The 21,022-nt window shown below is 52.2% G+C and overlaps 2 protein-coding genes across 2 annotated transcripts; one reads left to right on the forward strand and one right to left on the reverse strand.

Annotated features, from left to right (window-relative positions):
* Window positions 1–970: 970 nt before the first annotated feature.
* On the reverse strand, window positions 971–5,366 carry HEPACAM (hepatic and glial cell adhesion molecule; the record flags this gene model as incomplete). Its single annotated transcript, XM_080631560.1, has 7 exons — window positions 5,029–5,366; window positions 3,011–3,352; window positions 2,262–2,543; window positions 2,078–2,171; window positions 1,495–1,568; window positions 1,337–1,407; window positions 971–1,258 (listed from the first exon to the last, which is right to left on the reverse strand). The coding sequence occupies exons 1-7, from the start codon at window positions 5,099–5,101 to the stop codon at window positions 971–973; spliced, it is 1,224 nt and encodes a 407-aa protein (XP_080487686.1). The 5' UTR covers window positions 5,102–5,366.
* A 709-nt stretch (window positions 5,367–6,075) lies between these two features.
* Window positions 6,076–20,089, forward strand: CCDC15 (coiled-coil domain containing 15). The gene is made up of 11 exons (XM_080631647.1): window positions 6,076–6,089; window positions 6,342–6,484; window positions 8,057–8,206; window positions 9,186–9,350; window positions 10,231–10,335; window positions 13,593–13,748; window positions 14,875–14,994; window positions 16,591–16,694; window positions 18,607–18,786; window positions 18,859–19,007; window positions 19,836–20,089. The coding sequence occupies exons 2-11, from the start codon at window positions 6,362–6,364 to the stop codon at window positions 19,955–19,957; spliced, it is 1,374 nt and encodes a 457-aa protein (XP_080487773.1). The 5' UTR covers window positions 6,076–6,089; window positions 6,342–6,361; the 3' UTR covers window positions 19,958–20,089.
* Window positions 20,090–21,022: the final 933 nt, after the last annotated feature.

A 21,022-nucleotide genomic window follows, 5' to 3' on the forward strand; every position in this document is an offset into this window, starting at 1 on the left:
GTCTTGTCACGGTCCCCGCACGCTGTGTGTGCTCCCTGTGAGCATGGCATGCTCGCTGTCCCCACATGTTCTCTCCATGTGCTCTGTGCACACTCATGCTCTCTGCACGCTCCATGCACACTCCGTGCGTGCTTCATGCACCCTTTCTCCATGTTCTTCACACACATACTCTCCACATGGTCCGTGCAGTCTTGGCTGCAAGCTCTGTGCGTGTTCTCCCTGTGTGCTCCTCATGCTCTCTCTTGCATGTTTAGCTCATGCTTACTGCATACGTGCTCTCTCTGCACGCCTCCGGCACCCTTTGTACTCTCTCTGCATGCTCTGCGCAAGGTCTGTCCCCATGCCCTGTGCATGTTCTTACATGCTTATTGCATGTTTTGTCTGCACACTCCATGCATGCTCTCTCCACACACCTCGTGCACGCTTGGTGCACAGCACCACTGCCCACACTTTGCACACTCTCCCTGTTGTGCAAATGCTTTCTTTCATGCTCCATGCATGCTCTCTCTGTGCCCTGTGTGCATAGCATCTCTGCATGCTCCATACATGTTCCATGCATGCTCTTTCTGCACACTCTTGGGCATGCTCTATGCGTGCCCTTGTTCATGCTCCATACATGTTCTCTGTGCACATTCTGTGTACGCCCTTGGTCATGCTCCATGCATGCTCTCTTGGCACGCCCCACGCTCACCCTTTCAGTGCCGTGTGCGCACACTGTTCTCCGTGCGTGCTCCATACATGCCCTCTTGCATGTTCTCTCCGTGCACAGCACACACGCTCCCTCCCGCACGCTCTCCACGCGCTCATCCAGCGGGAAAGCCATGAAAGCGGCGCCCCAGGAAGAGAGGGGACGGAAGAGGGGAGCTCCGGGTGGGATCAATAGCAAATTAGTGACTTTACGCCGAGCCGGCCGGTGCCCGGTGTCCCCGCTCGCCCGGTGCCACCGCAGGCACACACGTGTCCCCCCTGCTCAGGCACTGATCTCCACGGCGTTGGCCTCCTCCTGCTCGCGGATGACGTGGACGCCGGCGGTGCGCAGGAGCCGCGGGGCGCCGCGGGACCGTGCGGGTGACCCCGGCGGGGAGCGGTGCGTGCGCGTCGAGGCGGGCGAGCGCGCCGGGGAGCGATGGTAGCGCCGCGTCGAGCGACCCACGGGGCCCGGCGAGCGGCCGGCTGCCGGCACCGGAGAGCTGGGGTAACCCGCTTCCACCGCGCCGCGGGGCTCCGGCGCCGCGTCCTCCTCTGCCTCCGGAGAGTCCTGACAAGAGACAACGGTAGGCAAGCGTGTGAAGCATGCCAGGCCCATCACGCTACGGGCACGCCATCAGCCACTCACCTTGTCCTTGAGGATGTACAAGGCCACTGGATTCTTGCGCTCGTGCTCAGTGCTCCGTGGGATGGTCTCAGCTGTTGGAGGCATGGTGTTGGTTATCACGGTGTTGATTATCATGGTGTTGTGTTGGTTAGCCAGTGTTGGGTACCACCAGCACTCACCCTCATGCTTCAGGCGCTCCTCGTCCTGCTCTGTGTATTCGGAAGCTGGTTGTGTCTCTGCTTGTCGCTTGTCCCTAGGAAAGGGGAAGGAATGGTCAGCGCTGGCACTGCAGTGAGGCAGAGGTGGGGCTGCTGATGAAGGGGCCAGTGGTGCCATAAGGGAGAGATGGGATGGACAAGTTGGGATTGGATGGGATGGGATGAGATGGGATTGGGATTGGGATTGGATGGGATGGGATGAGATGGGATTAGGATTGCATGGGATGGGACTAATGGGATGAGATGAGACCTGGCAAAATGAGATGGGATGGAATGTGACAGGAGAGGACAAATGGGTCAGTGCAGGATGGGGTGGGATGAGATGAAACTATATAGGATGTAGCAAGATGGGACAAGATAAGATGGGATGGGGTAGGTCAAGTCAGGATGGGACAGGATGGGATGTGATGGGATGAGATGTGATGTCATATGATGAGACAGGTCAAGATGGGATAGGAAGAGATGAGACAGGGTGGGATGGGGTAAGACAGGCTGGGGCAGGAGAAGAGGACCCCCTTTGGCTCCCATGTCCTCCCAGCCATACTTCTTGGAGGGTTTCCAGCAGGCACACACAGTCACCAGGGTGACGAGGAGGAAGATGCCGCCCGTGGAGAGGATGATGTAGAGGGAGCTCCGGCCTGGGGAGAGCAATGGGGGGACAACCCCCCTGGGTTTTAGCTGAGGGCATCTCCAAGAGATGTCGGTCCCCAGGGGTGCAGGTGGCTTACGGTAGACAGTGATCTTCACGGGGATGCTGCGACCATGGCTGATGGGGTTCTCCACCAGGCAGCTGTAGACATCGTCATCGGCCATGAGGACGCGGGTGATGGTGAGGATCTTCTGGTCAGGGGAGAGGAGCAGGCGGGAGTCGTTGCTCAGCGGCCGCCCATCCTTCAGCCAGGTGTAGGTGGGCTTCGTGCCGTTCTCATGGGAGCAGTTGAGGGTGAAGAACTCACTGAGCTCCAGCACCGTTGAGGAGGCCACCAGCACTTGAGGCTTCGAGATCGGGACTGTGGGCGAGCAGGGGAACCATGGTGATGGGTCCAATACCATCATGTCTCAGGCGGTGCATGGGCACAGGGGATGGGAAGGGGGACATCAAAATGCCACTGAGGATATAACTTGGCTACACAGTGTGGTTGAACCCCTAAAGCCACTCCCCAGTTGGAGATGGGGTGATTGAACCTCCTAGTTGGGTAAAGCCCTCCCCAAAAGCGGTTGGGGTGTGTGTGAGCAGGGAAATCATGGTGACACCATGTCTCAGGAGACACATGGGCCCATGGGATGGGGAGGAGGACATCAAAACACCACCGGGAGTGTAGCTTGGCTGCACAGTGTGGTTGAACTGCAAAAGCCACCTCTCAGCTTCAGATGGAGTGATTGAGCCTCCCAGTTGGAGAAAGCCCTCCCCAAAAGCGGTCAGGGAAGACATCCCATGGAGAACCCAACCTCCACTGGACATCCTTCTTGCTCTTACTGTCCACAGTGAGGTTGATGGTCTTCTCGCCAGTGAAGGTGTCGTCGGTGATGGACACCTCCACCTCGTAAGCCCCTTCATCGGAGAGCTGCAAGGGGCTGATGAGGAGGGAGCCGTTCTCCAGCACCCGGATGCGATCCCGGTAGTCGGGCCGTAGGTTGCCGATGATCTCGGTGCCGATGGACTGGACGACGGTGACGGGTTTGTCGCGCTTCAGCTGCCACTTGACCACGGGCTTGTCAGCACTGGCGCTGGCGTAGCGCACCGACAGCAGCGCTGCTTTGCCCGCAGTGCCGCGCACCAGCGCCGCGGGGCTGGTGATGTTCACCCCTGCCAGCAGACCTTGGGGAGGGGAGAGACAATGGGGTGCCCAATCTGGGTCCTCCAAGCCCATGGGGAAATAAGGAATCCCATCCCAAAGATGTGCTCAGTGCCCTCAAGGTGCATCAGCATGGGTGGGATGTTCAACCACACCTTGAGAAGATGCAGGATGGGTGGTAGGAGACCTCTTGTGCTCAGGTTAATGGAATGCTTTGGAAATCATCCCAAAAATTGAAAGGGGGGGAGTGGAGGTGGGGAATTTTTATCCCATCCCTGCTCCATTGAATGCTCTGGCGCAGCCAGATCCACCCCAAAGATGTCAAATTGCATCATGGAGCCGGTTTCAATGGAAAAAAGGTAGGGAAGAAGTGAGAAAACCTGATCATTTTGGAGGAAAAGTCCCTAAAACAGCCCTTTTCCCTGAAAATCCATCCCCCCAGTTCCCATCCCAGGGGTCCCATCCGCGACTCTCATCCACATGCTGTCATGCGATGGTGAACAAACTCCATATTGAAGAGGGAAGGAGAGAAAAGAATGGGAAAACCAGCTGGGAAGAGCGAAGCCAGAGCAAGAAAGGCTTTAAACAAGCCTGGAAAGTCATGGGATCTATTGGTATGCAGCGTTCGTTCATCCATTATTCTCAGCTCTGCCCCGAAAACATGCCCCAACCCGAAAAAATAGGGAACATCCATAGGGCAAACCCGGGCCTGGGATGGGATGTAGCCTTTAATGCATCCTTGCATCCCGAAATTGCTGCTTTTTACCCATTTCTCCCCCTTTTTAAAGCCAATTGCTATTTTTGCCCTGCTCCTGGTAATGAATTTGAGAGTTAATTAATAAATCAGACAATATTCCCATTTCCTGCAGCATTCCTGGCTTAGAGATGGAGATCTCTCACCTTTTCTGGCTTAAAAACCCACCAAACCTCCTCATTTTCCCACTATTTTCTCAAACTAATCCCTATTTCTTGCAGAAAAAGCCAGTTGTGGAGGGTCCTGATGGTTTTTTTGGGTGTCAATCCAAGCTGACAAAATGCAAAAGTGGTTTTGGAAAACTCCCTTGGCTCATCCGCAGGGAAACGGGGCTTGTCCCTGGCTGATTTTGGGTCCAAACTACAGTAAAATGGTGCAGAATTGTTGTGCGTGATATTCTGCATTTCCAGATGCGAGATGGGGCAGTCTGGGACTCACTGAACCCCAAAGGTGGGTTTTTAGGGAATAAAAGATGGAGGTTTCAGCGGGATGGGGAGCAGAGCTGGAAATGGGATGAGAAATGGGCTTTTTGGGAAATCTGGGGGATGGGTAAGAAAATAGAATTGGGAGTGCTGAAAAAAACAAGGGGAAAAGGTGGCTTGGGGGAAGATGAAAAACTGGGAAGAAGCTTGGGGAGGGGGGTGGTGGTGGATCCATCCCCCTGCAGGACCTGTTTGGCTCTGGAAAAGTGTTTTTCCCAGTTTTTATTCCCTAAAAACATTCCCCCTTCTTTTTGCCCTTTCCCAAGCAGAAGAGGTGCTCAACAGCTCATCAATCCCTCCCAACCCCCCTTCATCGGGTACCACCACCTTCATCACCCCCCCGCCAGCATCCTCTATCCGGATACCCCCCAAACCCAAGGAAAAATGGGGAAAACCGTGTTAAAACGGGTAAAAACCATGGGAAAATGGGGAAAACACATGGGAAAATGGGAAAAGCCCCTACCTGTGTGCAGAGCCAGGAGCAGCAAGCAGGGGGGACCGGGGTGGCCCCGCGGGGCGGCCGGCGCTCCCCACATTTCGCCCCCCGAATCCCTCCGCTTCCCAACTCCGGGCACGTCCCGCGGAGCTCCCGGCTTGGCGTTCCGCCCGGGTAAATTCTTTTTTTTCCCTTCTTTTTTTGTTGTTGTTCTTGCCCTTCTCAATAGAGCCCTGTGTCCTGGTGGATTTCGCCTCCCCGGCAGCCTCGAGCTGACATTTATTTGGGGGGAAAACTCTCAGATTCGCAGTTTTCCCCCCCTAATTCCATGTTTTCCCACTCCCAGGAAGATTCTCAATGTCGGGGGCATCACCCCGTTGAGCCCGGTTAAGGTTTGCCATCTCTGCTGTGGATAATCCCGTGGGATTTAAGGCTCTGAGCATTGGGGATTATATTTGGGGGGTCATTCCACAAAGCTGGATGAGCACCCCTCTCCCAGTGGGGTTCCTCCTTCCCTATTTTCCCCTTCCCTATTTTCCTCTTCCCAGGCTTTAAAGTGAAGCTGTGGTTGCATCCAGGCTTCATTCCAGCTCCGGTGCCAATTAGTGCCGTTCCCCGGGCATCACTGAATAGGGCAGCCGGGATACAGGGCAAGATGCCCAGAGCTGCTTCCCACCCCCCCTGAGACCTGCCAAGCTCATCACCCCAGTGACGAGGGATCAGCCTCCATCTCCCCGAGGAGAATAAAGGGATATCTTGGAGGAGGTCCTGGGGATGCTCTGATGGGGTTCGGGGATGCTCAGGGAGAGGTTCAGGGATGCTCAGAGGAAAATATAGGGATATTTTGGGAGGGTGAGGGGAATTCTAGGGGGGGTTCAGGAATGCTCACGGGGTTGTTTTTGGGGTGCTGTGATAGGTACACCGGTCATAGCCACCCACCCTCCGCCCGCCTTGCGTGTCCGCGGCGGGACGCGAACCCGCGACCTCAGCATCTTGTTGGGGCGGGAGCTGTGGGCGGGGCTGTGGGCGGGGCCTGGGGGGCGGAAGTGGCGCCTGCATTCAAAGTGACGGCTGGGGCGGAAGTGGCGGTTGGTAACGGGGAGGTGTGGGGGGAATTTGGGGTGAGGGGAGCGGTATGGGGGGGGTGCCCGGAGGCTGTGGAGGGGGGTTATGGGGTGCTGTGTGTGGGGGGGGTGATAGTGGTGGGGAATGGGGGTGCAAAGGTTAGGCTATGGGGTGCTATGGGGGGAGCGGTAGGGGTGGGGAATGGGGGTGCAGGGGCTGTGCAGGGAGTTGGGAGGCTATGGGGGACACACAGTGATCCATAGCCCCTTTCCCAGTCTCCAGACAGGATCCCAGGATGCCGCCGTCTCCCTGGAAGGATCGGAGCTGCCGGGTGCTGGCCCAGAGGAATCCCCGCGTGGCCCCTGTGGGTGTCTGGGTGGAGAGTGCCCCGGTGGGCCCGGAGCAGAGCTTGGCCTTTGTGAGTGCTGCTGGGGGTCCTGTGGGTCCTCACCCCCCTGCTTGTGCCACTAAACCCCATGGGGCCCATTGGAGCTGCCAGTGAGCTTTTCCTCCCTCTGAAGGCAGCCAGAGCGCTGCTCCTAGGAGGAATTAATAGGTTTTAATGACTTTCAGGAGGGTCAGAAGTCACCACGGTGTCTGTCCATATGGCTTGGTGTCCCGTTCCCACAAGCCCTCAGCATCTCACTGAGCTGATTCCCCTCGAATGAACTGGGTTGAGGTGCCTGTGCCACTCCTGACCTCGCCCTGTATCCATTCTCTTTGCTGTCGTGTTCATCCATAAAGGATGTTGGTGAATGAGATTTTATCCCATGTTGCTGGTTTAAAAGTAAAACTAAGTTGGGACTGGAGCCAGCCTCTGCTATGCAGTGTTAGAAACACTCCAGAACATCTTTAGTGATGCTGATCTCAGGGATTCCTGCTTTGAGGGTTATCATAAGAGGACTAAAAGCGCATTAAATCCAGGCTGATGAGTTCAGTCCCCTGTAATTAATGTCTAAACGTTCCACAAGCTACTGCCCTTCGGAGATGATTTATTTCTACGTTGTCATTTAAATGCTGAAAGGTTGAGGTAATAAATGGAAATGAATCATCTCCACACAACTTCCATCTCACACTAATGGGGGAGCCCAACCCTGCCTGCTCGGGGGGCTCTGGAACTCCAGGTCCTCCCCTGGTGTTGGGGTTTCTGTGAGGTGCACAGGCTCAGTGGAGCTTATTGAAGATCCTTCTGTAAGCCAGCAGATCGTATTAAAAACATACCTCTTAATGCCTCCTGCATCAGAATTGCCACTGAGATTGTCAAAAGGAAGCAGGGCGAGGTGGGGATGGGGTTTAGGTAGTGGTTTCCTCACCAACAGCACAGATTTCTCCCAGTCTTGGTGCTCTCTTTTAATTGTTCTGACCTTGCTGTGGTGCTGGTCACGTTCCTGGCAGGCAGTGGGATGTGGGGACCATCCAACCTCCAGCTGATTTCAGATCCCCCCTTTTTCTCCCTTCAGACTCTGGTTTTCCTGCAGTGACAGCTAGAAGAGCGATGCCGGTTTTCCTTAAGCCGTGGCGGTATCAGCAGAATTCCTTGGCATAGCTTCAAGTGAGAACCTGGGAAAATAACACAACTATTGATTTATTTCATTTAGGTCATTGCTTTTAATCTGTTACTTCAGAGCCTTTGCTCTGCAAGCTCCTTCCTTGACATGCTTCCAGCATTAATGGGATCAGAGGCTGGCCTGCTCCTTTTGGATCTGGGCTTTGGGTATCTGAGCATCCTTTCACTGGAGCTGGGACCTGCTGGATGAGGCCATCACCTTCTTTCTCTGTGTGTTGCAGTTGAAGCAGGAGGTGTACACACTCTGCCCAGCTAGGTTCAGTCCAAGCTCATCATAATCCAATAGATGTTCTCCAAGCTGTTGCACAGATTTTGAAGGAAAGCATTGGCGTTTGCTCCGAGTGCTGCTTATGGCTGCAGGTGCAGGAAGGGAAGATGGAATAGGAGCAAAAATCATGGGAAATCTGCTTTCACCTCTTACAGGCTTCAGCCTTTCAGGTGGAGGAGGAACTGAAGCAGCAGCAGCAGCAGAAGGCGGCCAGGCTGAGGCGATTCCAGGGCGAGGTGAAGCAGAGGGTGAACCAGCAGGTCAGGATGAGAAGGAAGCTGCAGCTGCAGAGGTCCTGTGAAGCAGTAAGTAGATCTCCATCCCTGCCTTGCCAGGGGCCTTCAGGAAAAACTCTGAAATCGGGGGGGGTGGGGGGGGTAGAAAACACCCCATCAGACCTCAGGTCAATGTGTTCATAAGGATAAATGGGAAACTGGTGGTCACAGCAGACCCCGTGGCCACAAGCAGTGTCCCCTTGAGTGAGGTCAGTGTGACACTGGCAAGCTCTGGTGCTCAGGGAGCTTTAAGCCCTTTGCCTCCCTGCAGAAAGGTCGCTGCTTCTCCTAGGATCAGCAGAGCAGAGTTCTGGTGCCCTGGGCATGGAGTTAAACTATAGCCAGAGCTGTGAAGGATGTGGACGTCTCTTTGTTGCACTTGAAGCAGCTTATTCCTGCTATTCCCTTTTTCAAGGCAGACATAATTCACAAGCAGCACTTCCATGCTGTCTCCACATTCCCATTTTCCCCCATGGGCTTGTTTTCGAAGATGCTGTGAATATATTTAATCCTTTCTACGCTTAAACAACTGCCAGTGAGACTTGCAAGAAACTGACTGTGGAGCAAGAGGGGAATGCACTGGAACGTCAGTGGTTTGGGCCGACCCTGGGGTGTTCGGGCTTTTTCCATGGCTTGGGAGCATGGTTGAGTGAGGATGTCCTCACGTCACTCCTCTTGCACTCCTCCAAACTAAAACCCTCCAGAGCGTGATGGCTCTTTGTGTCCATCCCAAGAAATGCCACCAAACTGAGCCAGCAGCTCCCATGCAGCATGTGTTAATCATGGAAAGTTGGGGTTGGAAGGGACCTTAAAGCTTACTCAGTTCCAACCCTGCCACAGGCAGGGACACCTGCCACTAGAGCAGGTTGCTCTACAGGCCCTTGTCCAAAGCCCCTTTTTAGCTTTCTTGTAGCCGTTTAGGAAGCTGCTCCAAGGTCTCCCTGGAGCCAGGACCTCACCACCCTCATGGTGGAGGTTATGTCCCATTATCCATAGCTGTGTCCCGCAGGCAGAGCGGGAGAACTGTGTGGCTGTGCAGTACTCAGGCTCCGCGCTGCACTGGACCAGGATGAACACGTGCCTGTTTCGGAGCCATCCCACGCCCACCGTCGGCATTCCCAGTGCTCCACGGCAAGGGGAGCAGGATGAGCCATTCCAGCAGCACGCTGCCGAGGTGAGTGGTTCCTCTCCTGGGTTTTCCAGCGTTGCTTCCTCAGGCTGGATGCTAGTGGTTTGAAAGGAGGACAGGCAATGTTTCGTTTTCCAGCACATTCCTAATTCACTCTGTTGCCACAGGTTGCCCAGGGAGGTGGCAGAAGCACCATCCCTGGAGACATCCGAGGCTGTGGATGTGGTTCTGGGCAACCTGGCCTAGTTGAGGATGTCCCTTCTCATTGCAGGGGGTTGGACTAGACCTTTGAAGGTCCTTTCTAACCCAAACCATTCCATGATTCTATGGATACACTGAATTTTCCCTCCCCATGCAGGGGCTTGTTGCTGTGTTGTGTCGCATAGGTGGCACTAGGTGGTGCCACATCATTGCATCTGATCTCCTGCGCACCAGGAATGTGGGATCTTGGAAAACCTGCCTTTGGGACTGTTTAAAGCTTTCTAATAGTGATGCTTATGCTGCATCTGACATTTCATAAAGTTTGTTCACCGAGAAGCTGGAGTTGTTCCAGTTGAAGCACCACTTGGAGTGGAGAATCACTTTTGGCTGGACGCTGGGTGGGACAACTGGGAATCTGGGGCTTCTGGCATCACAGCAAAGTGGTTTGAGAGCAGATGATCTGTAACCAAGCCCTTTACCTTGGCTGGACTGGGATTTCAGTGCATTGGGACCACTTTGGAAATCACCTCGGGTTGTAGGTTCCCTGATGCCTGTTTGTGAAGCTCATTGTGTGTTGAGCTTTTATCCCTTGATAAAGCACTTGGTCAGAGGAGGGCACATTGGGAGATCTCTTCATTGCAGCTGAACTTCTTGGTGCTGCCTGCACAGAAAGCAGGTGGTGACAACTTCTTGGTTCTTGTCTTCACCTTCCCTCCTAACACAGCTGAGCAAAACCATGAAGCACGTTCGGCACAGGCTGGCATCCTGCAGGACTGTGCCTCAAGGAGCAGGTCCCCCTGAACTCCCTGGTGGTGTCTGGAGGCAGGAGGTGAGTGAGAGATGCCTGGGGTGGGTAAGAGGAAGGAGCTTGCGAAGCCTTGGCTTTAATTAGCAAATCCAGGGCATAGTTGAGTGAGTTTCTTCAGCAGAAATGAAACAAACTGGGCTTTTGTGACCCACCTGATGCTTAGCGCATGGATTTCGGTGGCCTGAGGGCTGTGTCCCCACTGTTCTTGCTGAGAAGGCAGCAGCATGATGTGGGTGAAAATGTCTCTGTTTGCAGAGATGTAAGAAGAGAAGCTAGAAAACAAGAATTCAAAGAAGACTTTTTAAAGGCTGAGATTGTGATCTGGGTGTCTGGGAGGAATGTGCTGATCAGCCCTCCCCTGAGGTGCCTTTATTCCTTCAGCAAACCTCAACAACTCCTTCCCTTGCATCAATCCCTTGTTTCATGTGGGTGGCAAAGATCGGGAGGTTTTCCTCACCCAGGACTGGCTTCTGGTAGAGGATTGTTGGCAAGCATCTCCTTTCCTCGAAGCAGTGCAGAGGAGCCACGTGAGGAGGTCAGTCCCGGGGGCCTCACCTTTTATTCCATTGAATTTCATCCTGCTTTTGTCACTCCAGCTCTCAGGAGCAGCTTTATGTGGCAGCTATTGTCCTGCTTTCTGTGTCAAGACCTTTCTTAAACTGATGTACTTTGTCCATCCTGCAGAACACCAGCAGTGACCCAACCTAGTATTTTGTCTCGCTGCCTCCTCCCGAGCCAGTTTCCTGCCTGTCTTGCAATTCTTCATTCCCATCTCTCTCTTGGGTTCATCAAAGGTGAAGTACATCTTGGCTGGCTGTTATCTTGAAAATACCTTTTATGTAAGGGCTCGTCTGGCTCTTCCTTCTCTGTGTACTGTTGGATTTGTGTTCAAGGAAGTTAGCTTTGCCATCAGGAGTTACAGAAACAGCCTAATTATGGGCTCAAAACCTTTGTTAGCTCTTTCTGACACTACAGGTACCTTCTCTTTGAGTCCTGAGTGCATTCAGCAAGGTGGAGTGATTCATTGCTACACTGTTAGCAGCACTAAAGCCTCACATAAATAATTCAGCTGCCCATGCAGGCCAGAGGATTACAGAAGCAAGAGAGTAGAGAAGAAAAAGCTCTGCTACTAACCTGAGTCTTTTGAAGGTTCTCAAGGAGGGACAGCAGCTTGTTCCCTTCTCTTCACATGCAAAAGGCTGCCCTGGACTTAACCACCCTGTAACTGCTGCTGGAGTGCACTGCCTTGCCCTTTGCTTTTGTTCTTCTTGGATTTCCTGGTGCTGTATATTCCAGCTGATTTCCTTCGTTTCAGCCCAAGCATGTTTAGCATGGCTTGGTGGGGTCAGTAAATGAAGTCAAGATGCCGGGCCAGTAATGAAGTATCAAGCTGAGCCCACCTTGTTCTTACTCTGTTTTTGTGCAGTGAACTCCTGAGCCTGAATCAGGGGAGTGTTTTTAATTAGTATTGCCCCTTCCATAGAAGAGTGTTATCTAATGGGTATCTCCTCGCACAAGTTTAAATTAGACCATGCCAAAAGCTGAGTTAAAACCAGGCTACCTCCTGCTGCACCTTGCCTGGGGCCTCTCTCTTCTGTTGCAGGAGAAAGTCAAACCAGCTAGACGTGACTTGCTCTTGACAGATTTATGCTGGTTGCTGCGTATCTTGTTTTCTAGCTGCTTACGGCCTGTTTGCAGAGTGATTTCCTCTTGTTTTTCCATGAGACAGGCTAAAATCTTCTCTTTAACATCTCCTTTTCCCCTCCTTTATTTAAAGGTAGACTCTTACTGCGCCCTTTTCTGATAATCTGGACCTCCACAGATTTTGGGGTGGTGGAAGCTGTTGGCAGCTTGTCTGCCTTTCCTGGCAGTAGCCTATGGCAGCTTCTGCCTGCTTCAAATCTCAGCAAGGAAGAATCTGACTTTCTTCACAGTAATAGTCCAAGCTTTTCCTTGCTGCTGCCCGTATCCCAGAGCAAGCCCTGGGCTGAGCACTGGTGCCCAGAAGCATAAACCACTGTTGGTGGTATCCACTGATAACTGTCCTTCCCGAGTAGCCTGTCCTTTAGTCTCTCTTCCTAAAGCCTGACCTTCATCCCTCCTATTTCACTGAGAGCTCCGGCCTTGCTGGCACTCCTTTTGGTTTTCTGTCCCCACGTGCTTGTGTTGTCTCCTGTGTGATTACTTCTCTGACCCGTGCTCCACTTCCTCCCTGCTCACATGGATCATGGGCACAGAAAGAACTTGGGGCTTTGCCAGGGTTGTCTACACTGCTGTTTGTCTTCCCAGGTACGTTGCATTTGCTCACTTTAAAGGGAATGTTACTTCTCCTTCACTCCTGTTTTCTGCATTTTCCTTCTTTTTCCCTTCTTCCCTCTGAAGAATTGCATTCCCCATGATGAGTAATCCACATTCACAAAATCATTACTCTTCCTGTCTCCCAGAGATGTTTTTCTTAGATCAAAAACATCCAAAGAGTTTCTTGCCTGCTTTCCCAAGCAGATACCTAGATGGTAATCACAGGGAAATGACCTGTCCAGGAAGGGTTTCAGATGATCCTGTTCACCAAGTCTTTGCCTTTAGGTTTTGGTAGATGGTTGTAGGTCCCCAGCATGACAGCACCCAAATTCTTTTTCACTGCTGATCATTCCCTAAAGTTGGTGGTTTTGCCACAGTTTCCTTTCCTTGTACCTTTGGGGCTTCAGAGCATCCTTAGAAAACGATAATGTTCCTCTCCATTCCCTTGTCCTCACCAAAGCAGCTCTTCTATGTTGTGTTTCTGTCACAACTGCTGAAGGGACAGCAAAGCAGGGGAAGAAAAACTGCATTCCTGGCTCCAGGCTTGCTTCTGGCATTTGAATTTCTTAGTTTGTAGGAAACAATCTGCTGCCTCTCAAAATATTGCTAATTGTCACCAGGGAGCCAGCCCACTTACCATCTGAAGGAGTGTGCTGAGTGTCACTCCAGAGATCCCACCATCCCCCAGCGCCTTGTGGTTGTGGAACAGCGCCTGGAGAGGTCTTTTCCTTGTCTCTCCTTCACCCCACACGTCTGTCCCTCTGGTTCTGCAGTTGGTAGGAATGTTGGCACCTGCCAAATTCAGATCTTTTGCCTCTTGTGCCCTGTGGGGATGCTGGAGCATGTTGGGCCAGATCTCAACTGATTCTACAGAACAAGCACCCTCAGGTTGGAGCTGCTCCTTATCCAAGGGTGTTGAATTTGCCCTTAGCACCACAGCAGCCACATTTTAATTCCATGTTTACACCCTTCTTCTCCAGAAACCAGACTCTTGCAAGGTGCCTGCAGAGGATGAGAGTGAGGAGCTGCTGCTGGCAGGACAACACGATCTTCCAGCTGAACTGCAAGGCCAGGAGACAGCCTCTCCTCAGGCTGAGCAAGACGACAACTTCTACATCAAAATTGAGTTCAACAAGGTGAGACTCATATGGGGCTGGGCCAGTTGGTCTGAAGGACTGGAAGGGAAGGAGCTGGCAAGGACAATTCCTGTACCTCGAGCTGCTGAGACACCTGCCTTAGAGGTGGTGTGAATCTGTCTGCTTTGGAGGACTGAGCTAATCGTAGTGGTAACCAGGGTGGAAAAGACCTTTAAGATCAAGTCCAACCGTTCCCCAGCACTGCCAAGGCCATCACTAACCCATGTCCCCGAGTGCCACATCTACACTGTATGTGAACACTTCCAGGGACGGTGACTCCAGCCCTGCCCTGAGCAGCCTGCTCCAATGCCTGAGCACCTTTTGGGGAAGGAATTGTTCCTCAGCTCCATCTAAACCTCCCCTGGTGCAGCCTGAGTCCATTTTCTCTTGTCCTGTCACTTGTTCCCTGGGAGGAGAGACCAGCCCCTTCCTGGCTCCATCCTCTTGTCAGGCAGTTGTAGAGAGCAGTAAGGTCCCCCCAAGCCTTCTCTTCTCCATACTGAACCCTGCAGGGCCCTCAGCCATTCCCCATCACACTTGTGCTCCAGTCCCTGCACCAGCTCCATTGTCCTTCTCTGGATCATGTTTTGTTTTCAGGCCAACTTCCCTTAAGTATCTGAGTGTAGGAGTGTTTGACTCTGATTACCTGGAGTAGTTAACAAACACTAGGTGGTGATTAGTCCAACTAGGAGCAGAAATACTGGCTTGACAAATCCTGAGTGGAGGTGGGGGTTCATGCTGAGGTTTTGGCTGTTGAATTCTCCTGGCACTTTTGGTATTTTTATTATCACTCTTTATGTTATTGTTTTCTTGCACTTCACATAGCTCATAATGAAGTTTGGAATGAGGAGGTGTGAATCCATGTTTCGGCTACACCAGATACCTCCTCCAGGGATATCTTCAGAGGTGTTTAGACAAAGCTTTGGTGCTCAGCCTCTTGCATGGAGATGTCATGTGTGTATTCTGTCTGCAGCCACCCAAAAAAAGCACAGCTCCTGGGTGGGTTACCCCACTGAGGACTGTAGGAACCATCTGTAGATGACTCACTTCCAGTGAGAAGTGTACTGCTGAGTGAAGGAACTTGACTCTAAAAATGCTGACGCTGCTCTCTTACATCATCTTCCAGTTCTGTGATGGACCAGTGAAGGAGTCGAGCTTGCCTGAACCACCCCAGGGGTTTCACACTGATCACCGTGTTCCCCTAGTCCTCTGGCCTGGGGTAGACCAAGAGGAAACCAAAAAGCAGGTTTGTCCACTGGAGCCAAGTCCTTATTGCTTCATCTTCATTTCAGGACTCAGAGGTGTTGAGCCCAGGGGATGCTGCCAGCTCAAGAGCAGCCTTAATGTCTGGAGCATCTTTCTGTGTTTAAGTTTGTCAGTGTTGTTGGTGTATCAAGTCTTGGGCAAACCTACCAGGTTCTTTCTAAGGTCCATCATGACCACAAGTGCAACTGTTACATCCTCCTCCTGCAAAATCTGGGGTTTGAATGACACTGGAGGGCTGGAGGAGAAACTTTTTGCCTGGCAAAACAGAGGTGTTGCTTTCTGTGGCTGCAGGATTGGTGAGAAGCTGCCAAAAATGCCCAGAAAAAACAAACCCCACTTTATCTTGGTTGGAAATAGTGCTGGGAATATGAAGCTTTCTCCCATCTCAGCACCTAACAGGCCTGATGCTGGGTGCCTACATGTGGCCAGCGTGGCTCATGCTCATCCAGGCGGTGCAGAGAGATGATGTTTATCTTGGATGCCTAAAGGAAGTGATTGTCTTTTCCTGCTTCCCTCTTGACGTGAGGAGGAACACTCCCCTCTTCTTCTGTGGGCTTTCTTGCAGCTTTACAGCACAAAATTCAAAAGGACTTTGGGCAAATTGCACTTTATTTTTGTTCTTTATGTGCATTCTCCAACAAGCTGACCCAAAACCTGCCTTCTAGATGGTGTGGTGACAGCTGGGGCTCCTCAGGCTGCTCCTTCCCCCAGCAGTTCCCTCTGCCCTTTGCTTTTTATCTCTCTGGCTCTGATCCACCCTGAGATAACTGGTTTTGCAGCACTCTCTCTTGTGTGTTTTATTTCCATCCAGCTTTCTTCACTCGCAGCCTGGTGATCTCTCCTGCTCCTTTATCTCCGGCTGCCTGGGGCTCTCACTGCTGAAATGGACAAACCCAGTCTCAAACTTTTGGTGTTGATGAGGAAAACTTAGACTGTGTGGCATCATGGAGCTCAGACTAGCTGTATACTGACTGCAGGTGGGAGGCTTTGGTGTGAGCTTTAGGCAGGAGTTAAGCCAAAGCCCAGACATTGAACCTCTTCGTGTGCTCAGTATGGGAGTTGTTTCCTGCAGGGCTTTGGATTTGTCTTAGCAGTGACTTTGCCACCTCTGTGGTTCTGCTGCAGGCAGTGGGTCCTGCTTGGTGCTGTGTGTCCCTGTTTATTTGGAGATAAAGGCTTCCAGTGAACCACAGAGAAACAGCAGACCCCAGTGGACCGAAACTCTTGGACTATAGCTTGTAGTGCTCTGGTGAAGTGGGTTGAAATGGGAACCCTGTGTTTTACCCCCAGGAATGTGGGAATTCAGGACGTTGTCAGGTGGCAGAGCTTCCATCCGAAGGCAGATTCAGCTAAGGGATGCTAGTACAAAGCTCTCTGATGCTCCAAGATATCTTGGTCCTCCTCTCCCACCATCTTTCCAGCTTCTAAGTCCTGGTGCATCTCCACCAGGAGGTGTTTGAAAACTCTCTTGGGGAAGGAGCAAGGTTTCTGTCTGCTCCAGAACCAAGCTGAGAGCTGGTATCACTCGGTATCAACCTTGGATGTCCTTCTCAAAGGTGCCTTTTCTTCCTTGTAGCGGCAGGACGAGTACCTGCGGTACAGGCGCCTCTTCATGAACATTGAGCGTGAGCAAGTGAAGGAACAGCAGAGGCAGAAAGAGAGACAGAAGAGAATCACCAGGTGAGTACATGCGGATGAGCTCCAGCACTTTGGTATGCCTTCCCTCATCCCAGGGCCCTTCCTAAGACTGGAAAGGTCTCCTGTGTTTGTCTGACTTACCCCTGGGTGTATTGTGCCCAATCTGTTAACCCTGGGGTAGGATCCACTTGACCAACCCCTCCAAGAGAGACCTTTGGGCCTCTTTTGTGCTGAGCTTGTGCTGTGAGCTTGTGGACCTCTCTTGTGCTGTGCGTCAGTCCTTCAGAGATCCTCAGCACTTCTCCATTCACTTTCTGAGTCCCAGTGCAGGAGTAGGGAGCCAAAGCATCAGGCTGGGAGTGTTGCAGCTCACCAAACCATGGCTCCTTGGAACAGATCCCAAAAGCCTGTGCTGCAGTCCAGGTTTAGAACTTTGGAGTGAGGTCACGTTGTTAAACTGATCTTATCTATGTGAGGTTTAATATCAGACCCTTCACCCTCACAGCTGTAAATGTGTGCAGTGTAATAAAAGGATTTACTAGCACTTGTTCCTGAGTTGAAAGCTTGGTGTGAAAGTTTCAGCGCTTGGTTTGGTGGTTTAATCATCTTCTCCCTTACCAGGAGTTTGTTAAGGAGGAGCTTTGCAAACTCAAAACAGGAATGAGACTTGGAATGTTTTCCCTCTGTTTGCTCTAAAACAAACTGAAGTAGGTCTGACTGTGTCTATCCTCAGCTCTGCAGTGGGCAGGTTTTGTGGGAGCACTGAGGGCAGGATTACCATGGTCACTTTGCACAGAGGAATTGCCAGGCTGAAGAATACAGCTCCTCCAGCCACATTCCTAACATTTAACTTGGAGATTCAGAGGCCTTTTCCTGCCCTGGGAGTGCTGGTGAGACACCAGGGACTTCCTAGTCAGGGTGATAGCCTTTTATGTTCTGTCTCTTCCCCAGTTGCAGGGGAGCTGCAGGCTGCAGAGGTGGCTTTGTACTTCGTGTAAAGCCTTAAGTTGGCCTCGGCCTTCATTTCTGTAGCAGCAGATTTATGGTGCTGTGGCTCAGGCTCTTAATATAAAAGACATTTTTGAGTTTAGAACTTGTCTGGAGCAGTTTGGCTTTGGTGTTTTCCTTCTGGATGGAAGGATTTGACCTCCCCATTGCAGCAACATCCAAAGTGTCTCATCTGATCACACTTTTGGCTCCCACCCAGCCTGGATCTTTTATTTTTAAGTCCTTTTGGCAGGGATCAGCCTGTGACATGTTATTGCATTTGCAGGAATGAAATGGCAGATGCTTCTGTTTAAAGTCTTTGTGCTTCATAATTGGCGCTTATCAAGGGAATGTGCTTTGTGCTTGATGTGTGACTTCCACAACCCAAATTCCACTGGAAGGGCTGTGTAGGTGCAAGGGAGACAGAAACAGAGGAAGATTTGGTTAAAAATGCCTGTTTTGGAATAGATGTGTGATCCTTGGAGCGTCTCTGATGTACCCAGTGCTCTTCTGTAGCCCTGGAATATGCAAGGACAGGTTGTGGTAGGACCCAAGCTGCCCATGATGAAAGTCAAAAGTGGGGAAGTGGAGCTGTTGGTCCTTTCTGGTGGCTGTTGGAGCCCAGGCACTGCTCTTGGTTTCAGAAGGACAGAAGAGCAGCTGTTTTGGGGAACTGCAGGTGGCACTTCCAACAGGAGCACATGGGAACAGGATGCAGGAGGGAGCTGGAAGGAGAAGTCCATGGCGAGGAGAAAACCAGCAGGCAGGAGGAGGTCAAGGGCAGGAGAGCATTCCCAGGCTGGTGTTTCTATGGTGGGGACGAAAGGAGACCCCCCTGCAGTCCTGTGTTCAGCTCTGGGGCAACAACACAAGAGGGACATGGAGCTGCCCAGAGAACAACTGACAGGGAATGGAGGCTGGGATGGGGAAGCTCCTTCTCTAAGCATGTGTGTGCTTAATCCTGCAGGATTAAGAGCAAGAAGGAGAACCAGCGCCGGGCAGCAGAGCGGAGGATGCAGGAGGTGGCTGAGCAGCAGGAACCCTCCTCAGGTGGGGTAGCCTCTGAGAGCCTGGCCCAGCTTGAACTGGAGCAGAGGAGAGTGAGGAAGGTGAAGGAGAAACAGCAGCGAGATAAGGAGTCCATGAGGTATGGCCAGGTCCCCTCTCCCTGCCGTGAGCTGGGTGTTACTTCCAAATGTGAGTGTTTCACCCCTTGCAGGTACATGGAAGCTCTCAGAGCCCAGATGAGGGAGAAGATCAAACTCTCCAACATCGACTTGCCCCCACTGTGCTCCTGTGGGTCTGATTTCTGGGATTCCCACCCAGATACCTGTGCCAACAACTGTGTCTTCTACAGAAACCACCAAGGTAGGAGCTCTTGCCTCTGAAGGGAAGGTGCTTAGACCTAGATCCCTTATTATACAGGGAAAAATCAGACCTTGTTAGATGTTTCCATGGTCCTGGGCCAATGGGTAGAGATGCTCCTGCAAATGTAGTCTGGAGGGTGCAAGGCGGGTCCACCCTTTATCCCTTCAGGGAGGTTGGTAGCACCCTCAGCCTCTGTCGTGTGTTGCTGCTGCAATTGATCCATGTGTTGGTAGAGAGGGAGCGTTGGTAGAGAGGGAGCCGTATGGAAAACACTGGAAAACAGGCTTGTTGGGGGCACAGGAAATCTCTTTGGCTTAAACCTCTGGTGGGAGGTTGCCCGAAGGTGGTGGAAATTGTCTTTGTTTAGCAATAGTGCTTAGATCTGGAGCACAGCTTGGAAAAACACCTGCAGAACAACTGGGAGTTGTTTTCTGGTGGGGGTAATAGAAAAATTGGGACTTTGTATAAATTCTTTGACTTTCATAGAATCATGGAATGGTTTGGGTTGGATGGGACCTTAAAGCTCATCCAGTTCCAACCCCCTGCCACAGGCAGGCACGCCTTCCACTAAAGCAGGTTGCTCCAAGTGGGATTTCATCAGAGTAGAGGGGCAGAATCCCCTCCCTTGAGCTGCTGCTCACCCTTTCATAGTGCTTCCTACTTGAGAACATCCAGACAAGCCTGTGTAAAACTACAGGCACATGGAATTACCGTAACACCAGTTCTTCTCTCTGAGCTTTGCAGTAAAGGGCTGAAGCTGAGCCCAGTTTAGGGCCACAAGCAGTGCTCTCATCTCCTAATGCTGGTTCTGTGCCTCTCCCCTCTCAGCCTACAGCCGTGCTCTGCGGTCCCTCATCTCATCTTGTGATCCCCTGGATGGGAGCTCCTCAACCACGCTCCCGCTCCGAGGCCTGGCCACGCTCTGTGCTCGCTCAAGGAGGCATCTGTGATGGAAGAGCTCCATGTGTGTGTCCCCTCCATGGATACAGCCCCATGTGTGTCCTCCTCCATGTATCTCGGTGACTGTTACAAGTAGGGAGCGGGCCTGTGCCCTCTCCTGCCTGCTCCTGCCTGTCCTTCTGGCCTGTGTCTTCCTACTTGTGGTGAGGTTTTTGGCTCCATGCATGTGGGGACAATGGCTGGAGCAAAGGAGCCTGGTTTAGGGGCTGGCACTGGAATTGTAGCTAGGGAATAAACTGGTTTTAAGGTTTGTCTCCTTTGGAGTGTGAAATAAGGAGAAAGGAGACACTTGGGATCAGTGGGGTTATTCCTTCCCATTCCATTCACCTGTGGCTTCATGCTCCAGAGCTAAGTATTTGTTGTTCCTTTCCTTTTTTCCACATGAGGACCTCATCTACCAGCTTCTATTTTACTCCAGAAAGGGCCTTTTTCGTAGGAACAATCTGTAACTTCCAGGTGAGTACTCTTTGCCAGGACCAAGATCCTTTTGGACCAGAGATATCAGCACTTTGGGTAACATGTTCCTGGTTGCACCATAACCCATCATTAATACTTTCTGCTTGCTGCCACCTCTCCAATATTAACCACGGCAGGAAGGGTAGGCAGCCGAGCATGTCGCGGGCTTCCTTCTCCCCATTCATCCCTCTGGGATCCCATTCCTGAGGGATCAGGAGGCACCGTGCCAGCGGATGCTCCTGTTCCCCCCTGGACAATCATTCATGACTGTTCCATGGTGGCTGATGCTGTTTATTAACTGCCTTTTGCGTCAGGAGAAGACCCCGTGGAGCTAATGGAGGGTACTGAGGGACCTGGGCAGGATCTGGCCTGGGAGGTTTCCATGTGTCCTAGCATCAGGGAAGTGAAAGGCTGAAGCTGCAGCCGTGGGTTTTAACTGATTTCAGGGCAGGGCCTTGTGCTGGGGCAGCCAAGGACAAGTGTTGCCTTGGCAGGGCCCCAGATGCTTGCTCGCACCCTGGGCACCCCTGTTCCCACCACTCCAGAGGGGCTCCCAAAGGAATTTTGGCTGCTTTAGTGCTTAGCTCAGAGGAATGGTG

Source organism: Psittacula echo (assembly GCF_963264785.1).
Source record: "Psittacula echo genome assembly, chromosome: 18".
NCBI classification, from domain to species: Eukaryota; Metazoa; Chordata; class Aves; order Psittaciformes; family Psittacidae; genus Psittacula; species Psittacula echo.